Source organism: Eumetopias jubatus, unplaced genomic scaffold (genome assembly GCF_037043125.1).
Source record: "Eumetopias jubatus isolate StellerSeaLion01/CBP00866 unplaced genomic scaffold, mEumJub1_p1.0 scaffold_13, whole genome shotgun sequence".
Taxonomy (NCBI): domain Eukaryota; kingdom Metazoa; phylum Chordata; class Mammalia; order Carnivora; family Otariidae; genus Eumetopias; species Eumetopias jubatus.
The window spans coordinates 41,560,315-41,588,230 of NW_028274819.1; the positions used below are offsets into that span (position 1 = coordinate 41,560,315).

A 27,916-nucleotide genomic window follows, 5' to 3' on the forward strand; every position below is an offset into this window, starting at 1 on the left:
TCTTTAGCCTCCATGTATTTGAGTTCTTTCCAACTTTCTTCTTGTGTTTGAGTTCTAGTTTCAAATCACTGTGGTCCAGAAATATGCAGGGAATGATCCCAATCTTTTGGTACCCGTTGAGACCTGATTTGTGACCCAGGATGTGATCTATTCTGGAGAATGTTCCATGGGCACTAGAGAAGAATGTGTATTCTGTTGCTTTGGGATGGAATGTTCTGAATATATCTGTGAAGTCCATCTGGTCCAATGTGTCATTTAAAGCCTTTATTTCCTTGTTGATCTTTTGCTTAGATGATCTATCCATTCCAGTGAGGCGGGTGTTAAAGTCCCTTATTATTATTGTGTTATTGTCGATGTGATTCTTTGATTTTGTTATTAATTGGCTGCTCTCATGTTGGGGGCATAGATATTTAAAATTGTTAGATCTTCTTGTTGGATAGACCCTTTAAGTAGGATATAGTGTCCTTCCTCAACTCTTATTATAGTTTTTGGTTTAAAATCTAATTTGTCCGATATAAGGATTGCCACACCAGCTTTCTTTTGATGTCCATTAGCATGGTAAAAGTTTTTCCACCCCCTCACTTTAAATCTGGAGGTGTCTTTGGGTCTAAAATGAGTCTCTTGCAGACAGCATATCGATGGGTCTTGTTTTTTTACCCAGTCTGATACCTTGTGTCTTTGATTGGGGCATTTAGCCCATTTACATTCAGGGTAACTATTGAAAGATATGAATTTTGTGTCATTGTATTGCCTGTAAGGTGACTGTTACTGTATATTGTCTCTCTTCCTTTCTGGTCTTTGTTACTTTTAGGCTCTTTATTTGCTTAGAGGACCCCTTTCAATACTTCTTGTAGGGCTGGTTTGGTGTTCACAAATTATTTTAGTTTTTGTTTGTTCTGGAAGCTTTTTATCTCTCTTTCTATTTTCAGTGACAGCCTAGCTGGATATAGTATTCTTGGCTGCGTATTTTTCTCATTTAGTGCTCTGAATATATCATGTCAGTCCTTTCTGGCCTGCCAGGTCTCTGTGGATAGGTCTGCTGCCAGTCTAGTGTTTTCTACCATTCTGGGTTACAGACCTCTTGTCCCAAGCTCTTTTCAGGATTTTCTCTTTGTTTCTGAGACTTGTGAGTTTTACTATTAGATGTTGGGGTGTTGACCTATTTTTATTGATTTTGTGGGGAGTTCTCTGTGCCTCCTGGATTTTGATGCCTGTTTCCTTACCCAAATTAGGGAAGTTCTCTTCTATAATTTGCTCCAGTATACCATCTGCCCCCCTCTCTCTTCTTATTCTGGGATCCCAATGATTCTTATGTTTCGCTTTATGGTATCACTTATCTCTCAAATTCTCCCCTTGTGATCCAGTAGTTGTTTACCTCTCTTTTTCTCAGCTTCTTTATTCTCCATCATTTGCTCTTCTATATCACTAATTCTCTCTTCTGCCTCATTTATCCTAGCAGTTAAAGCTTCCAGTTTTGATTGACCTCATTAATAACCTTTTTGATTTTGACTTGGTTAGATTTTAGTTCTTTTATTTCTCCAGAAAGGAATTCTCTAGTATCTTCTGTGCTTTTTTCAAGTCCAGCTAGTATCTTTATAATCGTCCTTCTGAATTCTAGTTCCGACATCTTACTAATGTCTGTGTTGATTAGGTCCCTGGCTCTCGGTACCGCCTCTTATTCTTTTTTTTTTTTTTTGAGGTGAGTTTTTCTGTCTTGTCATTTTGTCCAAAGGAGAATAGATGAATGAGAGAACAAAATGCTAAAAGGGTAACAACGACCCCAGAAAAATATACACTTTCAGAAAGTGGTTGCTTTTCTGTTCATAGAATTGCTGCCATTCTTTTCTTCGTTCTCCAGTTGAGTTTGTAGGTGTTCTGAATGGTTTGATAACTATCTAGCTGAATTCCTGGGACCAGACAAAATTTAGGTCTCCTACTCCTCCACCATCTTGGAGCCATCCCCTAATTATCTTTCTAATGCTTGCCACATCTTTTGGATGTTCCTTTTTTATTCCTTTTTTTTTTTAAAGATTTATTTATTTGACAGAGCACAGCAGGGGGAATGGCAGGCAGGGGAGAAGCAGGCTCCCCACTGAGCAGGGAGCCCGATGTGGGGCTTGATCCCAGAACCTGGGATCATGACCTGAGCTGAGGGCAGCTGCTTAACCGACTGAGCCACCCAGGCGCCCCATCCCTTTTTTATTCTTGATATTGTTTATTCTTGTCTTATTTTTTCTTGATCAGCATCACCAGATATCTTACTGGTATTTTCAAAAGGACCAGACTTTGGCTTTTTAAATCTTCTCTGTTGTATATTTCCTCTGCCAGTAGTTCCTTCTCTAATCTTTATTCCTTTTGTTCTGCTTTTATTTTGCTGTAATTTTTCTGATTTCATGAGATGGATACTTATTTCATTCACTTTTCAACCTTTCCACTTTTCTAGTATCATTTAAAACTAAATTTTTCGGGGCTCCTGGGTAGCTCAGTTGGTTAAGCATCTGCCTTTGGTTTAGGTCACGATCCTGGGGTCCTGGGATGGAGCCCCACATTGGGCTCACTGCTCAGCGGGGAGCCTGCTTCTCCCTCTCCCTCTGCCTGCTGCTCCCCCTGCTTGTGCTCTCTCCCTCTCTCCCTCTCACTGTCAAATAAATAAATAAATAGATCTTAAAAAAAAAAACCACTAAATTTTCCTTTACTTACTGTATTTTACAAGTTTTGGTGTGATGAGTATTTTCTCTCTTTCTCTGTGTGTTATCAATTTGGTATATTAGGTATAACTTTATTTTATTTTATTTTTTAAAGATTTTATTCATTTGAGAGAGAGAGCATGAGTAGGGTGGGCAGAGGCAGAGGGAGAAGTATACTCCCTGCTGTGCAGGGAGCCCTATGTAGGCTCCATCTCAGGAACCCGGGATCATGAACTGAGCGAGCTGAAGGCAGACGCTTAACAGGCTGAGCCATCCAGGCACCCCAAGTTTATTGTTTTTCATTGATATTTTTAATGGTTAATTTTTTTTTTTTAAGTTTATTTAAGTAATCTCTACACCAGTCTGTCGCTCCAGCTCAGGACCTTGCAATCAAGAGCTATGTGCTCTTCTGACTTAGCCAGCCAGGCACCCCTAATGATTAAGTTATTTTTATTTTGCTTTTCAGCATCTAGTATACATCCAATAATAAATATTTATTGAAGAAATGAATAAATTATGTGGTGCTTGTTTACCAAAAACAATTTTTTTTGTATATACAAATATACATATTTGTATATTCTCTTTCTAGCTTTTGAATCCTGTTAGGATGGCCTTCTTTATGCTGAGGTTAACTAGGAATTCCACAGGTTATTTTGGCTTTATGATTCTTTTTTTTTCCCTCTATACTTAAATAGTTAATCTTTTTGTAATTTTGTAATCCTGTGTGGTCGATTGTAAACACATTTATCTATGAAATGTTAACAGTTTGCTATTTGTAGAAAATTAGAAATTGTATACTTTAAAAATGAAAAATTTATCAAGAATGGTAAGGCAGACCTTTGTTAAAAGGCTATATGTCGTCTACAGAACTTAAACAAAATTTTTCTTCCCCAGAAGATTAACTAATAGACATTAGAGATATTTTATTGACTTGAGGGAAGAAATGACTTCCCTTTGGGAAGATAAATTTTTCCTTACCATCCAGAAATTAATGAGTTTGTTCACAATGCATTTTGTTCCTTTCCTTATAAATTCTAACCGTAAGTTGTCCATTAGCTACCTTTGGCTTTTGAGCACTTGAAATACGGCAAGTCTAAGTTTGAAATGTGTAAATGTAAAATATATAACATATTTTGAAGACAATATAAAACAAGATAAAATGTCCCATTCATATTTTTATATTGGTTACCTATAGAAATGACAGTATTTTGAACATACTGGATTACATAAAGTATATCATTAATTTCATGTGTTTCTTTCCATTAATGTAGTTGTAAAAATTTTTAAATTCAGTATGTGGCTTGCATTCCATTCCTATTGAATAGTGCTAACCTAATCTCATGCAACAAACACCTGGACATTCTTCCATATTATCTTTTTTTTTTTAAGATTTTATTTATTTATTAGAGAGATAGCAAGGGCAGGAACAGAAGCAGGGAGAGTGGGAGAGGGAGAAGCAGACTTCCCGCCAAGCAGGGAGCCGGATATGGGGCTTGATCCCAGGACCCTGGGATCATGACCTGAGCCGAAGGCAGACGCTTAACGACTGAGCCACCCAGGCACCCCTTCCATACTATCTTTTTTTTACAAAGTTGTATAGTGCCTAATACCAAAGTACTTGGTTACTTTGGTCAGATGAATTTTTTCCCTCCATGAATCATAGAGATAGGAGACTATTATCTTGTCTACTGGAGTTTTTCCTTTTAGAACAGATGAAGCTCCTCTCCTATTTTTATTTATTTTATTTGAGAGTTTTGCTTTAATCTCTACACCTAACATGGGGCTCAAACTCAAAACCCTGAGATCAAGAGTCACACACTCGACTGACTAAGTCAGCCAGGTACCTCCTCCTCTCCTAATTTTAGTTTTCTGTTGCCATCTACCCCCTAGTTTCCAAGATAATTTTTTCTGCCCCACTTGTTTATTCAAAACTCAACCAGATGATTTTTCAGTTTTAGTTTTAGTTTTTGCTTTTTTTTTTTAGATTTTATTTATTTATTTGTCAGAGAGAGAACACGAGCAGGGGGAGCGCCAGCCAGAGGGCGAAGCAGGCCTTCTGTTGAGCAAGGAGCCTGATGTGGGACTCAATCCCAGGACCCTGGGATCATGACCTGAGCTGAAGACAGATGCATAACTGACTGAGCCACCCAGGTGTCCCAGTTTTAGACTTACTAATAAATAAGCTCTTTTAGTCTGTTTTTTTGTTTGTTGCAGAATTTGAGCTTCTCTTTGATAAAAAGAACAGTGTCTTAAGTTCCCTAGTTGTTGAGACATTCATTCAACAACTACAGTAGAGTAGAAAAGAGGAAGAATAAAATAAGAATTCATATCCTCATTGAAATGATAAATTTGCTAGTCATGTGATAATAAATTAATAAATTGGCACATGTTATAACTAGCATTAATTGCTTCATGATAGAATTAAACAACAATAAAATTTATTAATGCAGAATGAGGTAACTAGCCTTGAGGAAGACAGTTGGTATTTATACAGGATAAGGTATGTTTAGACACTTATTCAAGGTAACTGTTAACATAAAAATACAGTAAATTAGCAGTGCCTGGATTTGAGTTCTCTCACCACTTGCTAGCTACTATGAACTTGGGCAAATTATATAATTTGTATGAAGTTTTTTTCATTTGTATACTAGAGATAATAGCTACTTAATATAATTTATGAGGATTAAATTAACACATTGCTTTAAGCAGTGTTTGGCATTTAGTGTCTACATGTCTCTATGCATACAACATATATAGGTGTAGGTGTATGTATAGAGATATGTAGAAACTTGCTACAGTTTTAACAAATATTTTCCATGGTTATGCAGTGTTAATAATTTTATTTTTAATGGTGGCATAGTATTCAGTTCCATGGGGTGCCATTATTTAATTTTCTTTTAGATTCATTTTCATTTTAGACGAGAAATATTTGCATTGTTGAACTCAAATTATTTCTCTTTTTTTTACTTATCTTGAATTTTAAGATCAGAAAATATTGAGATGGGAAACAGGACTGACTTGTATTTTTTCTGAGATTTAAATTTAAATTGTAAATGAATGTCTACCACAGAAGAAGCCAAGAGCTTTTAAATTAATTCTTTTGGGTCTGCAAATGGTATCCCAAAGTTTAACTGAATAATTTAATTGCCCTCTTTTGAAGAATTTAAAAGTAGCTCCAGCCTTGTGATCATCACTGGGTTACTCTATGTTGGGTCATTTTGGCAGATGGCATACAATCATCATTCAAAAACTAGTTATATTGTCTTCTCAGCTTGAATTAGGAGAACATTAGCATTGAAGTTTGCATTTGAATTAGCATGTGTGAAATTATTTCCTGCTAAATATTTGTCATCAAATGATGTTTTATTTCAAAAAATTAACGGAGCATGTCAGTGTAGCAGCCTCAGAAAAATAGCCGAAGCACTGGGTTATTTTTGGACAACCTTTTAAGTCCTTTAATACCATTTGAGTATACATGCATAATAATCTTTTGGGAAGCTAAAATATGGTAATTCAACTGTTAACAGAGAGCTTACCCTTACTACTTAGAGTTGAATTTACTTTAGCATATACTGCTTTGGGTTGATACTGGGAATAGAGCAAGCAAATGAATTGATGATGTGAAAAAATGCCACATTCACTGTTAAAGTATTTTTCAAACAATTTAAACCTTTGTCAGTAAAGAGGTAACATTAATTTGAAATATTCAGAATAAGTGTATTTGCTATTGAACAAACTGTATCTCAGACTCACTTAAAAAAATCCAGATTCCCTCTTTCAGAACAATGTCATATCATTACCAAATATGGTAGCCAGGAAAATGGTTAAATAAATTGGCAATATGCTTGTGGAAGATGAATTGCAGTTCAGTATCTTCTTCCCTTTGCAAAATTTGTCTTGTTCCAATCCATCTGATTTTGTGAAAAATAGACTGTGTTGTGACGTTCAATAATAGGCAGTTAAACTTAATTTCTCCCATCATATATTCCAGTCATGTGCCATCTGAAATCTCTTCAAAGTTGTCTGATAGCTCTTACTCGCTTCTTTAAAACACATGGTCACTAAATTAAGCTGCATATTAATTAAGCTGGGTGCTTTTAAATGTAGGGAAGAAAGAAAGTAGGTCTCTGCACTTAAGAAGCTTATTCGTCTGTTGGGTAGACATAGAGTCTGTGTTAAGAGGTTTCTGGTTATTATGGGAGAAAGTAATTTTAAAAACCAGCTTAAGCAAAGAGAAGAATTTATTGGCTTACATAAATGAAAAGACTGGCCTTGGACATGGGTTGGATCCAGACACTTAATGTAATATCCAGAAATTTTTTCATTTTATTTATCATAGCTCTGCTCTCTTCTGGCTTGAATCCGTTCTCGGGCAGCATCTTCTTCAGTGAGTGGAGGCAAAGGTGGCCACAACAATGCCAGGCTTACATCCCATAAGTTTAGCAGCTTCAATGATAGGCTTCCTTTCCAGATAGTTTCAGAAGTCTTGGGATTAACTCTAATTGGCCAGACTTGGATCCTCTGGTGTGGTGGGGGTGGGAGAGTGGGGAGTAGGATGTTCCAGGCCTGTTTGAACTAGACGGGACAAAAGGGAGGTGAGGTTCCGAAAAGGAAGTTCCAGATTCTACTACCAGAAGAAACGATACTGACGAGGTAAAAACAGCGTAAAGTCTATGAAAATTAAGATAAAAGTTTTATTTGAGCTAAAAAGATAGTTTCTAATAGCTGCTTAAGAAAAGCTTCAGACAGGTGGCTGTATTTGAATTGGGCCCTGAAGGACAGTTACAATTTTTCCAAGGCAGAATGAGTAAAGAAAGGACTTTCTGGGTCACTCATTTGAGAAGTTTAGCAGTGAAAGGAGAATATTAAAATGGAAGCTACTGGAGTCTAAAGAGGAATGTTAAGATTTTTTTCCACCTCGGTATGTAGAAAATTTGAGCATTTTTATGGCAGCGGAGCGGAAGCAAGTAAGAGAAAATAATGGAGAGGAGGCAATCACTGATAAAGAAGTAGGGGAATTCAGCAGGATTAAGGATCATGTAGAAGGGGACAGATTTAGGAAGGAAAAGGGAACTGTTCATTCTCTGAGGACACTTGAAGGAAGATGGTAGTAGTGGCTCTGGAAGTTAAAACAAATTTACTGTTAAATTGCTAAGTGGCTTCAGTTTTGCTTTCTAAAAATAAGAAAAGGTTGACCAGTTATCTGTTGCTATGTAACAAACCATTCCAAAATGATTTTGTGGGTTAGCAGTCTGGCTTGAACTCAGGCTAGGTGGTTTCTTCTGCTGGTCTTGCCTTGGGTCACTAATGTGGATGTGGTCATTTAGACTGTGGATGAATGGTCTAAGGTGGTGGCTTCATTCATTTGGTGGTTGGTGATGACAGTCGGCTGGACCTTTTTCTCCTAGTGCTCTCTCATCCTCTGTGAGCATTCACATGGCAGTGACTGCTCTCAAAAAAGGAAGAACTGAAGCAGTCAGGCTCTCATGAACTTGGAACTCCCACAGTGTCACTTCTTTCATACTTTACTGGTCAAAGCAAGTCGCAGAGCCAGCTCAGATCAAGTAGAGAAATAGCAAAAATCCCCACCCCTTTATGGGAGGAGAAGCAAAGTAACTTTATAAAGGGGAAGTGTGTACTGGAATGGGAGGAATTTGTACCTCTTCTTCCTCATCCAGCATTTTATGAAAATTTTCAGTCATGCAGCCAAGTTGAAAGGATTTCAAAGTGAATACCTATATGCCTACCAACGAGATTGTTCTATTAATATTTTCCTGTACTTGCTTTATCCTGTTTACCCATCTATCCCTCTCTCAGCTAATTAACTTTTTTTTTTTTTTAAGTTTTATTTATTTGACAGAGAGAGACACAGCGAGAGAGGGAACACAAGCAGGGGGAGTGGGAGAGGGAGAAGCAGGCTTCCTGCTGAGCAGGGAGCCCGATGCGGGGCCTGATCCCAGGACCCTGGGATCATGACCTGAGCCGAAGGCAGACGCTTAACGACTGAGCCCCCAGGCGTCCCAACTTATTTTTTGATGAATTTCAGAGTAAATAGTAGACATCAGTACTTTCCTCTAAGTAGTTTGTGTATATTTAGTAAAAGTATGTTTACAGTTTTTCCTTGAGATGAAATACTTACATACAATGAAGTATACAAATTTTAAGTGTACATTGTGCCTAGTTTTGCAGTCTCCCACAGAAGGGAAAAATTTGGAAAAGCTTTTCAGTGAAATGCCTCAGAAGTTCAACTATAGTCGTATAAAAGAATTGCAAAGGCTGTCTTCCTTGAATATCTCTTTATGTCCTCATCACTAATAATTTTTTCATTAGTATTACCTCAACACTTAGGATTTTCATTTGTGTTACATTAATTTGAATTCACTTTGAGTGTTTCCCTACCTCCTGTCATTAAACTTTTATTTCTTATATACTTTAGACAAGCACTGTGCTAGAAAAAGGATGTAAGTAGGAGCTCCCTTGATTTCTAGGTGTTCAAACTAGGTGAATCGCAAATCAGTTAGATTAATAATGTGATTTATTTAATGCTTATGCTCAAAGCCAATGATAAGCACTTTTTAGTTGCGTTGTTTCATTTAATCCTTATAATATTAGAGATGGATACTTTCATTTTAAAAGTTAGGAAACTAAGGCTTGTGGAAATGTTTTCACTTGCCCAAGCTCGTATAGCTTCCTAAATCAAGCTGATGTGACTCCAGAACCCAAAATTAACCCCTGAATCATACTGATTAGAAGCAAGAAATATGCCTTGTTACACAGTAGCTAACTAACCCTTTAATTGGTTATCTTGATTCATAGAGTAATTTTGATCTAAATTGTGTTTATCTTAAATAGAAGACTGCAAATTTTTATGAACTGATCAATGAGAAAGCTTAATGAACTATTCTGATTTATAAATAAATATTTTAGCCATTTAAAAAGGAGAAATTTCTTAAACTCTGCGCCCAATGTGGGGCTCGAACACATAACCCTGAGATCAAGAGCTGCATGCTCCACCAACTGAGCCAGCCAGGTACCCCAGTAGTTTAATGACTTAACTACATATAATCCAATAGAAGCATGGTCAAAACTGTGACAAATTCAGCCGTAATTTAACCTTTGAGTTGGAGTATTGCAGCTTCTTGTAGCTTTAACACTCTTATTTTTCTAATTTATGTTACATTATACATTAATAGTTGTCGAATATTATAAACCCTTAATCAGTTTTTCATATGATGTTTTGATAATAGTTCCTTGATTTCATTGACTAGATATTGAGTACTTTTATTGCTAATTGGCTTATGAGTTATTTAACAAATAGCAAAAGATTGAAACCTTTTTGACTTGCTGTTTGCATAACAGTAAACCCTGTTCAGACTCTTGAAAATATGTGACTAGCACTTAGCCATTTTGTGCCAAGAGTCCTGCCAAAAGTGCTGTTGGTTAACAGCAGCCATTGTGACACCTGAAATGAAAGGTTCTTTAAATATTTTTATTTATTTATTTGACAGAGATACAGCGAGAGAGGGAACACAAGCAGGGGGAGTGGTAGGAGAAGCAGGCTCCCTGCTGAGCAGGGAGCTGGATGTGGGGCACGATCCCAGGACCCTGGGATCATGACCTGAGCTGAAGGCAGAGGCTTAACTACTGAGCCACCCAGGCACCCCGAAAGGTTCTTGAGTTCATTTACAGTGCTAGCTTTCCTGTTAGGTCAGGGAATGAGGTAAAGTCATGTATGTCTAAACATATCCCTTAACCCAGCAGTGTATAAGATATTTTAAAAATGTTCCTTCACCCAGATTTCCCACAGCTGTTCATTTTAGCTTGATTTGGTTGTTTATTTGTAAGTGGCTTTAAATCCTAAATCATAGGTAAGTTACAAACTAAATTTATTTGTGTTTAAAAAAATCTAATCGAGTGTTATGTTTATTTTTATGTATAGGTTTTGCTATTTTGGAAGCTTCAAGAAAAAATAGATTAGGGAAGGTTTGGTCTTTTAAATGGACATGGCTCAGATATCCAGCAATAATGGATTTAAGCAATGTTCATCACATCTGGAACCAACAAGAACAAAAGAAGTGGACAAAGAAGAAGCATTACAGATGGAAGCAGAGGCTTTAGCAAAACTGCAAAAGGATAGACGAGTGACTGATAATCAGAGAGGCTTTGAGTTGTCAAGCAACACCAGACAGAAAGCACAAGTTTATAACAAACAGGATTATGATCTCATGGTGTTTCCTGAATCGGATACCCAAAAAAGAGCAGTAGATATTGATGTAGAAAAGCTCACCCAAGCTGAACTTGAGAAACTATTGCTGGATGACAGTTTCGAGACTAGGAAAACACCTGTTCTGCCAGTTACTCCTGTTCTGAGCCCTTCATTTTCAACACAGGTCTATCTTAGACCTACTATTCAGAGAGGACAGTGGCCACCTGGATTATCTGGGCCTTCCACTTATACTTTACCTTCTATTTATCAGTCAACTTATAGCAGTAAACAGACTGCATTCCAAAATGGCTTCAATCCAAGAATGCCTACTTTTCCGTCCACGGAACCTATATATTTAACTTTTCCAGGACAGTCTCCATATTTTTCATACCCTTTGACACCTGCCACACCCTTTCATCCACAAGGAAGCTTACCTATCTATCATCCAGTAGTCAGTCCTGACATGGCAAAGCTGTTTGACAAAATAGCTAGTACATCAGAATTTTTAAAAAATGGAAAAGCAAGGACTGATTTGGAGATCACAAATTCAAAAGCAACAGTCAGCAATCTACAGGTATCTCCAAAGTCTGAAGATATAAGTAAATTCGACTGGTTAGACTTGGATCCCCTAAGTAAACCTAAGGTGGACAATGTGGAGGTATTAGACCATGAAGAAGAGAAAAATATTCCAGGTTTACTAGCAGAGGATCCTTGGGATGCTGTTCTTCTTGAAGAGCGATCACCAGCAAGTTGTCACCTTGAAAGAAAGGTGAATGGAAAATCTTCTGGGGCAACAGTAACAAGAAGCCAGTCTTTAAATATTCGAACAACTCAGTTTACAAAAGTCCAGGGCCAAATATCTCAGGTATAGTCTTTTCTTATTAACTTCTCAAACTTAGTATTATAACACAGAATTCATGTTTTAAGTATATAATTTATTAGGTAAAAGAACTATTTTTCATTTTGAATCTTGTTTTCTTTATTCTTAAATGTGCTCTGAATCTTAGATTGTGTGGGAAAGGATTAAATGTGTTTAGGTCAATTGAACAATTAGTTGCTATTAATATTTTTAATAGGATTATAAATTTTAAAAAAACCTCTAATCAAGAATCTGGCTGTCACTGATAGGCATTTAAGATAATTTTTATCTGTCTCTCCATGTCCTCTCATTATATATGGTCCTACTTTCCCTTCATTATCTCTTTAATTTTTCAGGGTAAACAAGGAATTTTGGGTTTTAACCCCATTATGGAAATTTTCCCATATAATGTTTTGTTGATTTTAACCATGAATAAATGAATGAATGGAAGAAAGGGAGGGAGGGAAATAAAAGCCATTAGAGGACTCTCTTTAAACACCTATATTGATGAAAGTCAAGAATGTAACTATAGCCTATGTGGTGTAGTTGCTGAGTTCATATTGTCTTACTATCTGTAAAAATTAGTTAAGGGTAGCTGAGAAAGGATGTCTTCTTCCCTCAGAAGAAAGGCAGCAGGGTTTAGACTTTTCCTTTGCAAATACAGTATATCATTGCAGTTTTCTATTTTGCTCTTATAATATCTGTGGATCTTGGGAATGTTTAAGCCTCATTCTCCCCTTAATGTGAATTATAGCATTCAGCTAATTAGATCAGCACTTAACTACTCTCTAGGCACTAGGAATCAACTAGCCTTTAGGGAAGGAGAAGCGAATTTTTTTTTTTTTTAATTTAAACTCAATTAGCCAACACATAGTACACCATTAGTTTCAGATGTAGTGTTCAACAGTTCATCAGTTGCGTATAACACCCAGTGCTCATCACATCACGTGCCTTCCTTAATGCCCATCACCCAGTTATCTTCTTCCCCCCACCCACGAATAATCGAATTTTGCATGATTTTTGATGGGTATATCTTGACTTGTGACTTTGAAAAGCCATTTTGGTGAAAGAAGCAGGTAGTAAGGAGACTTAGAAAAATAGATGATGATATTTTTGGATGATATCAGAAAAGAGGAAAATCTTAACTAATACAGTGTTTTATAAGTGTATTTTGACTACAGCTCACACTAAGAATATGTTCTTTTAAGCTTTTCAATATTTACAAATTTAGTCACATCTCTTAATACTTTCAAAAATCACAAGTTAATTACACATTTTAAATTGGAATCCTAAATATAATGTCAAATTATTTTCTCTTAATATTTCTGTCATCTTGTGGTTTTTGTTTTTACAAAATAATCATTTTCTAAAGTATTTAAAAGGAGAAGGGGAAACTTTAAGCCATGAGTCATCAAAAAAAAAAAAAAAGGGCAGGAGCAGAGGGGGAGTATACCTAGAAGAGGAATTGCTGGTAATTCTATGTTTAGCTTTTTGAGGCATTACCAAACTGCTTCCCATAGTGGTTGCACCATTTTACATCCCACCAACAATGTATGAGAGTTGCTTTCTCCACATCCTTGCCAGCCATTGTTATTTTCCATTTTTTTGGATTATAGCCATCCTGATGGATATGAAACGGTATCGTTGTGGTTTTGATTTACATTTCTTGATGATTAATGATGTTGAGTATCTTTTCATGTGCTTAATTGGCCATTTGTATATTTTTTTTGGAGAAATGTCTACTTAAGTCATTTTGCTCATTCTAAAAATTGGATTGTTCATAGCAACTTTATTCATAATAGCCCCAAAGTGGAAACAACCCAAATTCCCATCAACTGATGAATAGAATGAGTGGAATATTACCTACAAAAAAAGAGTGAAGTCCTGGTATATAACATGGATGAACCTTAAAAATATAAATGAAAGAAGCCACATACAAAATACCATGTATTGTATGATTCATTTTATCATATGTCCAGAAAAGGCAAATCCATAGAGAAAGAAAGGAGATCAGTATTTTCTAGGGGTGGGGGAAGGTGGGAATGAGGATGATTGCTTTTGGGGGGATGATGAAAATGTTCTAGAATTAGACCATTTCAGTGTTCTTACCATAGTGGTGATGACCACACAACATTGTGAATGTACTGAAAGCCGGTGAATTGTACATTTTTAAATAGTTAAAACAGCTAATTTTATGTTCTGTGAATTTTACCTCAATTAAAAAAAAAAAAGGCACTAGTTCACCTGATCCTCCCATCTTGCTCAGGTCAGGTCACTGCTGGATTCAATTTGGGTCAGTATTCCAATGGAGAGATCCCTCCCCAAGTATGGGTCTCCTTTTTACCAGTAAAGCATCACAGCATGAGAGCATGGTGCCTGACACCATGTAGTCTGAATTAGGGATTTCAGCTGTTTTCAGGAGTTGTTTGGGAAGGGCAATTGCCTAGAACTTGGAGATGTATGGAGATCTTGGAGCTATGGAAAGTTGCAGTCTCTGCTATCAGAGAAAAGGAAGCTCATAGTCCTGTAGGGAGGTAAGTGTAGGCTCAGTCCTCCCACTGGTAGAAGACAGCCCCTGATTGTCCATTCAGTTCAGAATGAGCATCCAGGTTACTTTCAGTAATCCTCCTTGCATCACACCTTTGTACATATGTATTCACATCTCTACAATATATGCATTGTGACCACAATACGTAGATTACCTTGAATTTAATAAAATATTTATAAATGACTGGTTTATTTCATTATCTGTCTCAAATTCTAACTTTCTCAGGATTGGAAAATCATTTATCCACTAAGGGAAACATTATTCCAGCTGAGCTGGGATTACCATTCTAGATGAATTGTGGTTATCATCTTAAATTAAGGTTTCTGGACCACTGGAATTATTTACTGTCCACTGATCCAAGATCAGAACTGAGAACCAAAGAGCTACATTCTTTTTATCTGTGTGTAGATGTTCAAACTGCACTTTTTTTTTTTTTTTTTAACAGTCACAGAGACAGTAGAGAGTACCTAAGAATCCTATGAGGACAGAAAAACCGATACCTATTTTACAATTGAGGAAATGTAAAGAAGTTAAGGAATTGGGGCGCCTGGGTGGCTCAGTCGTTAAGCATCTACCTTTGGCTCAGGTCATGATCCCAGGATGCTGGGATCAAGCCCTGCATCGGGCTCCCTGCTCAGCCAGGAGCCTGCTTCTCCCTCTCCCACTCCCCCTGCTTGTGTTGCTTCTCTGACTATCTCTCTTTCTGTGTCAAATAAATAAAATCTTTAAAAAAAAATAAAGTTAAGGAATTATTAATTTTTTCATGTAATAATGGTATTGCAGTTAAATGAGCTCTTATGTTTTAGAGATGTATACTGAAGAATTTGCAAATGAAATGTAATAAATTACTTTATAGTTTTAATAGATTGAGGAGCTGGGAATAGGGTGCTTATAGATGCAACGAGATTGGCTATATGTTGATAATTGAAGCTGGTGTTGGATACGTGGTTGTTTATTATATTCCTCTCTCTCCTTTTGTATGTCTGAAAATTTCCGTAATAATACATTAGAAATTAAGAAGGCCATAGAACTATTCGTAAGAAGAAAAGCTGGCATTCAGATCCGAATGACTCTAAAATCTAAAATCGTTCTTACCCTTCTCCCCCTTAATGAATAGAATATGCTATTTTGGAAGTAATAAGTTTCCTGTTACAGGAGATAGTCAGACATGCGTGAAATAATCAGCTTCCCAAACTTGTATGTCACAGTGCTCTGCAGAGGAGTTTGGGCTTATTCAATCCTGATTTTTGTATGTTTGGGGGTGGGAAGAGGAGGTGAGATTTTGGAATTTGAGGGGAAAGATAACTTTTTTCAAAAATTTCCTTCCCTAAGTGATTCTGATGCAGCTAACCTGTTCTCTTGGACTGGCATTTAGAACCTCTTGATTAGGTAACTTTAAATTTAGTTTCTTCATACCTCAGGAGCCTGTGAAATTGGGAAGATGACAAGACAAATAGCAAAACATAAAAATAAAATACCTGGAAATAGTTTCTTTGCAACTTAGGTTGTTAATACTTTTGTTACAAAACCCCGCTTCCTTTCCCTTTTCCCCTCTTTAGACCGGTCTCTTATAGTTCAACTCCTGTTTTCTCCACCCTTTCTTTTGGTGGGGACAGGACTGTGATACCCATGTACCTTTCGTTGTCTCTGTGCATACATCTTCTCCTTATTTTTAATACTTGTCATATTACCATCTTGATATTTTCCATATTTGTGGTGCTTTCAGAGAATATCTTGCAGGACTAATGAGGATAGGTAGTTTCCTAAAGATAGAAGTTACCCTAGCAAGCTGGGAAATCAGATCACATGCAAGTTGCAGAGAGCTGCTAGTTTCTCAGACTCTAAGAATTAACTAGGCTTTGAAGCATCAGTTTTAAAAAAACCTGTTAGATTTTGCTTTAAGTATGGGGCGGGGCACCTGGGTGGCTCAGCCGGTTGAGCGTCTTACCCTTGATCTCAGCTCAGGTCTTGATCTTAAGAGTCATGAGTTTGAGCCCCACATTGGGCTCCAAGCTGGGTGTGGAGCCTAGTTAAAAAAATAAAAAGTGTAAGTATGGGGGGGTAAGGATAAAGGAGTAAGCAAACTTTATGAGAAACATGAGTATGCAAAGCCAGGTAAGCAAAAATAACATGACTTGATCAGCTGAGTAGTCAGATTGGAGCTTGATTACTAGAATGTATATGTCAACAGCTTTGCTAAATGGCACAATTTCTGAATTGAGGTGGCTTAGGCTACCTTCCCAGGCTTAAAGGTGTCTTAACTGCAGCCTGGCTGAGGAATGCAGTTGTTAATCATTCCGTTATATTCTGCTCTATTAAAATCCCATCTAATAATTTTGAGCACCACATTCTAAGAGGGGCCACTGGCAAACTAGAGTGTGTCTTGAAAAGAGACAACTGCAGTTTTCAGGATCTAGAAGCTATGTCCTTTAAGGAACTGTTGAAAAGATTGGAAATGTTTTGCCTGAGAAGAGATTTTTTTTTTTTTTGAAGAGAATATTAATTGGAGATTAGTCACTCTCTGGATCTGAGTTTCTTCATTTATGAAATAAAGATGGTTATGTTGTGGGATCGTTGAGAGTGACAAGAAAGAATTCTTGAGATGTTTCATGGTGCAACTTAGTTTATTTAATTAGAACGGGGACAGGACCCATGGGCAAAAAGAGCTTGTCTGAAGCCGGTGGTTATATGCTTAGTGCTCAAGGGGGAGGGGATATGCAGGGAGTATTAAATCATAGATGTCTTTGAATTTCTACTCGTAAAAATAATATTTCTCTGGTGCTTATTCAGTTTGATATTAATTATCGGTGAGATTTACAGGCAGTCATGAGACCCTTTAAGAATGTAGCAATCTTATCAAAACTGCAGGTATCGGTCAGCCTTCTGGGCTGAAGGTGAACATTTTTCTGCTTCTGTCCCTCATCAGTTAGACTGGATGAGTTCTGGGATTCCTTTCAGGAATAATAATTAAAGTTTGGAAAGTTCCCATGTAAGAGGAAGTGGTTTTTTTTCTTTCAAAGTTTTGCATTTTGGGGGTGCCTGGGAGGCTCAGTCGGTTAAGCATCTGCCTTCATCTCGGGTCATGATCCCAGGGTCCTGGGATTGAGTCCTGCACCGGGCTCCCTGCTCAGCGGGGAATCTGCTTTTCCCTCTACCCTTACCCCCTGCTCATGATCTCTCTCTCTCTCTCTCTCTCTCTCTCTCTCTCTTCTCTCTCTCTCTCTCTCTCTCTCTCTCTCTCCCCCTCTCCCTCTCTCCCTCCCTCTCTCCCTCTCTCCCTCTCTCCCTCTCTCTCTCCCTCTCTCCCTCTCTCCCTCTCTCCCTCTCTCCCTCCCTCTCTCCCTCTCTCCCTCTCTCCCTCTCTCCCTCTCTCCCTCTCTCCCTCTCTCCCCCCCTCCCCCCCTCCCCCTCCCCCTCCCTCCCCTCCCCCCCTCAAATAAAATCTTTAAAAAAAAATTAAAGTTTTGTATTTTGGACATAGTTTCTCAAACCAATTCAGGAAGTAGAATAACTGAAAACGATAGTATTCTTTTAAAAAAGATGAAATAGTGATGTACTAAATTTCACAGTATATTAAAGTATGTTACCTTTGTGCTACAGTAAGTAGCATCTTGTGCTAGATTATAACAGACAAGTGGTAGCAGGTGCTGAAAGTTTTATAGAAAGGTTAAAATTAATCAAATCCTGTTTATATTTTTCGATGTGAATTGAGAAGTTCAAGTTATAACTTAATTTTAAAGTCCATTGTTCCAGGGCACCTGGATGGCTCAGTCGTTAAGCATCTGCCTTCGGCTCAGGTCACGATCCCAGGGTCCTGGGATCAACCCCACATCGGGGCTCCCTGCTCAGCGGGAAGCCTGCTTCTCCCTCTCCCACTCCCCTTGCTTGTGTTCCCTCTCTCGTTTTCTCTCTCTCTGTCAAATAAATAAATAAAATCTTTAAAAAAATAAAGTCCATTGTTCCAGAAAATAGAACAAGGACCAATGAGGAAGAAAATTCAAGGAGGCAGGTACTATAGTTAAATATTGACAGTGGAACTTACAAATAGCCATTTAATAATGATGGTTCCTGTAAAGTTATTTAAAAACTTTTCCCTGAGATTCATAGTTTTTTTTGAAAATAAGATTGCAATGCCTATTCTTTATAATTACTTTACATGCTTAAGTATTCATTTCCTATAAGAATTTTATGCTTTGTGTTAAAAGAGTGTTTTTCTTCTCACTCAGCAAGCTTACTTCCTGTTTCCTTCTAGTGTCTTTTGTTAATAATAATCTAAATGCTTTGGTTCAAATTTTTGTGACCAATACCAGGAAAAGGCAGCATAGAATTTAAAACTCTCTTACGGCAACTTAAGTTTAAATCAGACTTTTAGTTAATGGCTATAAATTTAACTACTTTGAGCAGATTGCAAAGATTTTAGTAATGAATTAAATTATTTTAATAGAGCTGGCTTTGCAAAGTTCTGTGGGTATTGGTTCTTTCTAAAAGTTAACTGTATTAACATTATAAACATTTATATCCCCCCATTGGCAGAATGTCTATAATTAATTTTAAACAAGAGGGAATCTTTTTTTTTTTTTAAGATTTTATTTATTTCGTTGCGGAGGGGCAGAGGGAGAGGAAAACCCCAAGCACACTCCACTCTGGGTTTGGAGCACATCTTGGGGCTCCATCCATGACCCTGAGATCATCACCTGAGCGGAAATCAAGAGTCGGATGCTCAACTGAACCACCCAGGTGCCCCTAAACAAAAGGGAATACTGAACAAAATAATTTTCATTGTCTAGCTGAACGTAGTAAACTATTTGAATAGCTTAGTGAAGTCTCTTTGTAAAACTGCTTAAAAATTCAAATAAGGAAGTAATGAACTTTGTTCCAAATAGTAACTGATATATATATATAACATATACATATATATACATACACATATATACATATAACACTTAAAGTACATTTATTGAAAATTTGTATTGTGCTCAGTCTAATTTCTGGGAAAGTATGGCATGAACCTTGCATCTATAGGTGTAAAGCTTTCCCATATTCTTTACTGCTTGGGGTACCTGGGTGGCTCAGTCATTAAGCATCTACCTTTGGCTCAGGTCATGATCTCAGGGTCCTGGGATCAAGCCCCGCATCAGGTTCCCTGCTCAACAGGGGGCCTGTTTCTCCTCTCCCTCTGCTCTTCCCACTGCTTATGCTCTCCTCTCTCTCTGCCAAATAAAGAAAATCTTTAAAAAAAATGCTTTACAAAGTATATACTGGTAGAGTTTTGTGAATTATTTCAAACCTTCATCACTATCCTTAATCCACCCTTTCCACCTTCTCTGGTGGATGACCTTACTACCTTTTTTTTTTTTTTTTTTTTTACTACTGAGGTTAAGACCGTTTTTTGTAGGCACTTTCCCACCTCAGATTTGCCTCTTCTCCTTCTGGTTTGGATGGAAGAGCTATTCCTTCACTTTTTCGAAACAACTCTTTCACTTATTTTCTTGTTCTTGTCTCCCCAGAGTATTTTCTACCATTACTCTTTAAAGAGGAATTTGTAGTTACTGCCTTTCCAGTCTCTCACCATCCTCTTCTGTTTTCATCATATTGCAGAAACTTGTTTCCGGTATGAATACTGATTGCTAATCTAGTGACCATATTCACTGTCCAGCTCTTTTGCTTCATTTGCAACAGTTGACTACATCCTTTCCTTGAAATTTCTCTTCTGTGGCCCTAGTTAAATCTACTTCCTAGTTTCCCTCCTGTAATCTTTGACTCCTTTTCCTTTGTCTAGCTTCTAAACATAGGCATTTCTCCAAGGTTTTGTTCTAGTTGTCTTTAACATTTCTTACCTGTGCTCTCTTGGTCGGTGCTTTATTTTGAGTCTCCAAGATAGTTTGAAAGCTACTGGTCTGCACTCCTGCAATGATTTGATTCCTTCGTTCTCTGTGGTTGAGAGGCTCTGATGGTTAATTTTATGTGTCCATTTGATTGTGCCTTGGGGTGCTCAGACATTTGGTCAAACATTAATGTGGGTTTGTCTGTAAGGGTGTTTCTGGATGAGATTAATATTTGAATCCATAGAATGAGTAAAGGCAGATTGCCCTCCCTAATGTGGGTGGACCTCATCCAAACAGTTCAGTGCCTGAATAGAACAAAGCAGCTGACCCTACTTCTAATGAGGGGAAATTCCTCCAGCCTAGCTGCCTTTGAGCTGGAACATGGTTTTTTTTTTTTTTTTTTTCCTTGCCTTTGGACTCCAACTGAAACATCAGCTCTTCCCGGGTCTTGAGCCTACTGGACTAAGATAGGAACTATACCATTGTCTCCGGGGTCTCCAGCTTGCCAGCTGACAGATCTTGAAGCCTGTCAGCCTCTATAATCACAGGAGCCAATGTCTTATAGTAAATTTCTTTACATATGTGTATATATGGGATATGGCTCTCTCATTGATCTTAATGGATGCCTCCAGCCATTAGCAGAGAGAAATTTCCCAGTAGAAAATTGCAGAAATTAAATGATCTTCAAATCTATGCATTTAGCTCTGGAATAGAATACTTCTAGATGGTAACCTAACAACTACATGAATTTACAAACCTAAAATATTTACTAGAAACCTCACTGTCTTCCCCCCACAGACTTCTTTCTTTGTTATATATATTAGATAACAGCATTAGCAATTTTTTATTTGTCTCTTTCATCGGTTGAAAAATATTTGAGGATACAATGTATGGGTTACAGATTAATCATTCACAGACCTAATCCTTAAAGAACTTGGGTTGGAAGGGAGAGACACCATGTGTGTGCATATAATTGCAGTACAAAATAGAAAGCCTTGAATGCTACATAAAGGTTTGTGCAAAATCAATGGAGAAAGGAGATGATTTGATGCCTCGATTGTTTGAGTGGAATTTAAGGGAGGGATTGGGACCAAGAGTTGAGAGAATAGGTGTAAAGTGGAAAAAAAAAAAATTTTTTTTTTTTTAAGGTTTATTTATTTGACAGAGACGAGAGAGAGGGAACACAAGCAGGGGGAGTGGGAGAGGGAGAAGCAGGCTTCCCGCGAAGCAAGGAGCCCGATGTGGGACTCGATCCCAGGATGCCGGGATCATGACCTGAGCTGAAGGCAGACGCTTAACAACTGAGCCACCCAGGCACCCCTAAAGTGTAAAATGTAAAAAAAAAAAAAAAGAAGAAAAACAAAAAACCTAATGTTATTGTATAAGATGACACATTGGCAACTCAACTGTTTTTTACTTTGTAAAAACAAAATAAAAACAGAACTTTTCAGGTGTTGTTTTTATCTTGATGTATGACTAGAGAATTAGTTATTGTCTATTTCTGTCACTGTCAGTTGAAACATATAGAAAATTGCAGAAATTAAATGATCTGTGTGATCTATGATCTATAACCTTCTTGAAAGGAAAGACCTAATTCATGAAAGGCACTCTGAATAATAGTTTTTTTGGTTAAAAAAAAAAAAATCTGTAAATGCCACTAAGGAGATTCAAAACCTGTTTATCAGTAAAACATGAAAAAGAATTAAGGAAAGGTGATTATTGGGTTAAACAAAAATACAAGTTTTCTATAGCATTGCTTCCTGCAAAGGTCATAGTGTTGTTTTTCTCATTGTGTTTTAAGTTTTTTTAGGGAGACTTTTTTGAGAAGTTAGAATGGCAGAGTGATTAAACATGTGATTCTGAAGCTAGGCTGTCTGGTTTGAAATCTTAACTCTGATTATATTAGCTATGTGACCTTGTGTCAATTAATTAATTTCTCTGTGCCTCATTTTTTAATCTGTAAAATGGGGATTATAATATCTACCTACTAGAGGTTTCTGAGAAATAAAACATACATACTTGTAAATTTCTTATAGCAGGGCTTGACATGTAATAAATGCCCAGTAGTTGCTAGATTTGGGGGTGGTGGTGGTAAAATACACAAACCAAATTTACCATCTTAACCATTTTTAAGTGTACCAGCTCAGTGGTATTAAATACATTCACATTGTTGTACAACCATCACTACCGTCCATCCCCATAACTTTTTGTCTTATAAAATTAAAACTATAGTTATTAATAACTCTATTCTCCTGTTCCCAAATTGAACCAATGATTGGGTGTCTTCTGAACTAGATATAAAATTCTACAAGAATGTAACATTCAATAAAATTAGATTATCTTCAAAGGGCTTTCACATTACGACAAATATAAAACAATGTGATGATATGGTGTTTGGTTCAGACTAAGTACTTAGAAGTGTAGGAGGGGAGAATTGTTTCATGCTGAGTAATAAAGGACACTGCAGATGAAGTAGCATTTTGTTGGGCCTTAAAAAATAACATTTTGACTTGGGTTGTGAGGGCAGGTTAGGAGGAAGGCATTGAAGACTAAAAGATTCAGAGGCAGGATATTTCAGTTTGTGTTTTATAGGAACAGGATATGATTTAAGCTAATTGGAACATAGAAATCATTTGGTAAATTCTGGGAAATGCAGTTGGATTAGATTATGGCAAACTTGATATGTCAGACCAGAGAATTTATAGAAATATCAAATCCCATTTTCAGGGTTGTATGGTTTATTTGCTACAGTGCTCGTTTCTGTAACACAAATTAACTTACATAATTGGTAAATATTGGCTTGATGTCAGTAAAATGAGAAGTGGCATTAGTTCAAACATAATCTTTACAGCATGTAACATTTTAAAACAATCAAGAACAAAGTTTCTCACAATTAAAGAGAAAGCCTTAGTAATATGAGAAAATATTAAGGAAAACATTGGAAATCCTGCAGAAGTGTTGTCTTTTAGTGAAGGTGGTGGTTGAATGAATGGCTTCAAGAACAACTCCATATTCCACAGTGTTAAGCTCTCTGGTGAAGCAGTAAGTGCAGACAAAGAAAGTGTGAAGACCTTTCTCTTTGCTTTAAGAACTTTCGTGAAGTTCCTAGATTATATTTTTAACCTCACTGAAATTGGTCTTGACTAGAAGCAGATGCCCTCAAGAATCCATATCACAAACGAGGCAGCAGGAGTTCCAGGGTTTAAGGCTTCAGAGGATTTAAGACCATGATGCTAAGTGCAAATTCAAGTGGTATTTTTATAAGGACCTGTTACTTTAGTCGAGGCTTTGATTACAAAGTTTCGCTGATTTTGAATAGTTTGCCTTAACTCTGTTTTTTCCCATGAGCTGTGTTATTTTTAGTTGTGATTTTCTAGAACTCACGGCTTGTTTCGTGTGTGTTGTTTTTTTTTTCTCCCCTTAAATGTGCATATCACATTCTAGGAGAAAGGGCTCTGACACATTTTAAAAGAAGGAAATTCATAAAGGAATTGTTGCCCTAAATTTTCAGTAATTTTTCTGACAAGGTCTTTTTGTGTGCCATGGTCATTGAACTCCATTAGAATTCTTGAAATGTATGTACTGTATTCTCATTCACTTAATTTTGAATTGAGAATATTCCAATTTTAATTTAATTTTCAATTTAATTTCAAAGGAAATTCACATTTGAAATTTGTGTCAGACTAAGTATTTTTATGTAATAAGTCAAAACACCTCTAAATGGGGGTGCCTTGGGTGGCCCAGTCCATTAAGCATCTCTTGGTTTCAGCTCAGGTTGTGACCTCAGGGTTGTGAGATCCAGCCCTGTGTTGGGCTCTGCATTCAGCATGGAGTCCGTTTACCATTCTTTCCCCCTTCCTCTCCCTCCTCCTCTGCTCCCACTGCGGCCCCCACCTCCACTCCCGGCGCCTCCCCACTCAGGCACTTGCACGTGCACTCTCTTTCAATAAATAAAATCTTTTTTTAAAAAGACACTTCCAAATGGACTCTGCTGTTTGGCTCTGTTGGGTAGTGAATTTATCTCATTAAAGCATTGCTCACAGAGTTTGATCAGACATAAACTTTTAAAGGACTGTCAGGATGTTTGCATAACTTTATTAACATGGAAAATGCCTGCTAACTCCTAAAACTCATTCTCTTACATAAAGAACCAGCTGCTTTCTTGGAATTTGAGGCCAAAGTTGAAAAAAATAGAACTCCTGGTTACTAGAGGAGTCCCAAATGGGCCTGATCTTTCCACTTTCTTAAAACAGTGTAGTCCTTTAATTTTATTCAGCTGTTGACTTTCTGAAGCATTTATTTGGGGAAGATTTTGAATGGAAATACCTTTAGCATTCCATTCTTGTTGACCAATACAGAGTATAGCCTACTTCTACTTTTGAGCAAGTAAAACCAATGAACTTCAAGGCTTAGCTGGTATTACTTTTACAAAGATAGAAATCTATAATATAAAACTTTGTTATTGATATGATTTATTTTCTCTCCATATCTTTGTACATACTTTTGTGAAAATGGGTTTGTGCTGTGCTTCTATTTAGCATTTGGGGATCTTTTACTTTTAAAATAAAAACATCTTTTTGGTTACAGAAAGACCCAAATGGGACCAGTAGTTTGTCAACTGGAAGTTCTCTTCTACAAGAAATTGAAGTACAGAATGAGGAAGTGGCAGCTTTTTGTCAGTCCATTACAAAGTAAGGAACTTTTCTTTATAAATTAAAGATTTTATTATTAAATACTCCCTTTGAAAAAGTTAACTTGAAAACAAGCTTAATACTAATAATTCTAAAATTTTTTAAATTTTAATTGTTTTCCCTGTGGCTAAAATTTCGAGACCATTAATTAACACATTAACACCAACTGCAGTTGAACCTGTATCTTTACCTGTTTAGTTTGTGAGTATTTAGAAGAAAAAATTGAGGTCAGACAGTTAATTTCACTATTAACCATTGAAAACATGACTTAAACATATATAAGTTTTGGTACACTTAGAAAATGCCTGTTTTTGTTTTAGGGAGACAATTTTCTGTAAACTTCCTGACATTGAAAATACTGTCCTCCTTTAAGAGATGCTTTAGGAGATACAGGAGCAAATACATTTTCTGAAGGTTAGAAAAATGTATTTCTAAAATATTCTTTTTATCTTAAATATGTCTAATACTTGTTATAGATGAGGAAACTGAGACTCAGAGAAGTTACCTACTAAAATTTACTCAGCTAGCCAGCAGCGTAGAAAGCCAGGTCTCCTTTGCTTCTGAGTCAGTGTGTTTTCTTTCCATTATATCACTGTATTAGTCAGGACTTCTGTTGTGAGTGCTAGAAACCCATCTTAAACTAGCTTAAATCAAGAACAGTCATATATTGATTCATAAACCCCTATAGCAGAAAGAGGAAGGATGGAGCAGAACTCAGTGACAGCAGGATCTTGGAATTCACACACTTGAATTGATCCCTCCTCCCTTTGGATTCCCCTTTCCCATTTTCATCCTTTCCTTCTTCCTGCCCTTCCTTCCTGCGTGTTGGCTTCATTTTTGACTACTGCAGATGGGGTTTTGAAGGCAGGGAATATAGCCACTGATAGCTTAGACTTCATATTCTAATGGTCTTGCTATCAGAGAGGAAAGGGAGTCCTCTTAGCCCGCACCAGATACAAAAATCCCACGGAAGGAAAGAGTGGAATAACAAACATTATGGCCAAGGGGTTGAAATCTATTATCAAAAGAAAGTATATCACCACTGAGGGATTTATTCTGAATTCAGTATTTTCCTCAGTGTGGTCTGCTTTAAGCAACACAGAGTTTGGGGTTCCCAAATCATTTTTGAGTATATGCATCATTTTAATGTTTGAGGAGCTTATTAACTAGATTTTCTAGACTATTGGTAGTATTTCATTAAAATTCTGTCTTTGTTACCTCTTAACCAGCATTTCTTTTCTTCAGAATACCTTAGGGGAGAAAAAGAAGAAAAATATCAGTAGAGCCACTTTTTTTTCCCTGCAAACGTTACTCTTAACTGGATTTATAAAATCCTGTTTTTCAGCAGGCATTTAAGATAGAAGAGACATTTAGGTGACTTAGTATTCAAATTACGTGTATTTTAAATTACCTATGCCTTCATGTGATTATACTGTGTGTGTGTGTTTAATAATTTGGAAATACTCTTTTGCCTTAATTGTTTGGAAGTAATCTGTTATGTGTTTATCTAGTTCCTTCAGTTTTCTCACTAAATAAGCCCTGTATGCTTTCGGTTAGACTGTGTTGAGTGACTATGGCATTTAAGCTTTGCCGATGGAGAAATTAGGCTGAGATCTACCTTTTCTCCCCATTTGAATCTTAGAGTTATTTACAGACTCTGCCACTAAGCTAAAATGATTATTTTTATTTATGCGCACACACGATGGCTTATGTAATCTGAAACCCCAGATGAACTAAGGAGAGAATGTCTTTTTGTAATTTTATTTCCATTAGTAGAGAGTGATTGCAACAAATATTTCAGAGAAGAAACAGAGGTGTTTTTGAAGCCATGTTCTAGGCTCCTCTCTTCTTCCCGTGTGACTTTGGAGATTGGGGTCAGGAGGTGTCCCTTGAAGAAATTAATGGCTCTTTTTTTTCCAGTATGGCCATTTCTGCACTGGAATTTACACTCTTACTCCTTAAACTCCTTACTTTTTGAAATCTCCTAAAATGATTCATTTAGTCATTTTAACTCAGCTATGAAAGATTTGTCAGGATATTTGTTTATAATTAAGATTACTTGTATAACAGACTCTGAGACATTTTTTTTTCTTGTGTGAACTTAGGGAGTTGGATTAGTGATCTCAAGAGTCTCTTAGTTTAAAGGACTAAAATGGAGGTGCCTGGGTGGCTCAGTCATTAAAGCATCTGCCTTCAGCTCAGGTCATGATCCCAGGGTCCTGGGATTGAGCCCCAAATCGGGCTCCCTGCTCAGCGGGAAGCCTGCTTCTCCCTCTCCCATTTCCCTGCTTGTGTTTCCTCTCTTGCTGTGTCTCTCTCTGTCAAATAAATAAATAAAATCTTTAAAAAAATAAATTCCTGTTAGTTAACATATAGGTACAATATTCGTTTCAGGTGTACAATATAGTGATTCAACACTTGCATGTATCACCTGTGCTCATCACGATACGTGCACTCCTTAATTCCCATCGCCTATTTAACCCATTCCCTCACCCACCTCCTCTTAGTAACCATCACTTTGTATAGTTAAGAGTCTGTTTCTTGGGGGCACATGGGTGGCTTAGTCAGTTAAGGGTCTGACATGATCTCAGCTTAGGTCTGGATCTCAGGGTCATGAGTTCAAACTCCACGCTGGGCTTCATGCTGGGCTTCATGCTGGGCATGGAACCTACATAAAGAAAAAAAGAGTCTGTATTTTGGTTTGCCTTTCTCTCTTCACCTCCCCCCTTGACTCATTTATTTGTTTCTTAAATTCCACATATGAGTGAAATCATGGTATTTGTCTTTTTCTGACTTATTTCTCTAAGCATAGTACTCTCCAGCTCCATCCATGTCATTGCAAATGGCAAGCTTTCATTCTTTGTTATGGCTGAGTAATATTCCATTATATATTCCGTTTTACACACACACACACACACACACATACATACACACATATAAGTATCAGTGGACACGAGCTGTTTCTATAATTTGGCTATTATAGATAATGCTGCTATAAACACTGGGGGGCATGTATTCAAAAAAGGACTCACTTTAAGGAAAGGAAATGAAGGGTTCCCCCCTACCAAATCAAATTCATTGAATATAACTTTTATCACTG

At 37.1% G+C, this 27,916-nt stretch overlaps 1 protein-coding gene across 2 annotated transcripts in view; it reads left to right on the forward strand.

Moving 5' to 3' along the window:
• The window catches only part of PIK3C2A (phosphatidylinositol-4-phosphate 3-kinase catalytic subunit type 2 alpha), a 101,389-nt gene that overhangs the window by 20,337 nt on the left and 53,136 nt on the right, over window positions 1-27,916 (forward strand). For both annotated transcript variants that reach the window (XM_028116865.2, XM_028116866.2), the window contains 2 exons: window positions 10,627-11,758; window positions 24,713-24,816. In XM_028116865.2, the coding sequence (XP_027972666.1) occupies window positions 10,685-11,758; window positions 24,713-24,816 (1,178 nt within the window). In that variant the 5' untranslated portion in view covers window positions 10,627-10,684. The remainder of the gene's footprint in view (window positions 1-10,626; window positions 11,759-24,712; window positions 24,817-27,916) is intronic.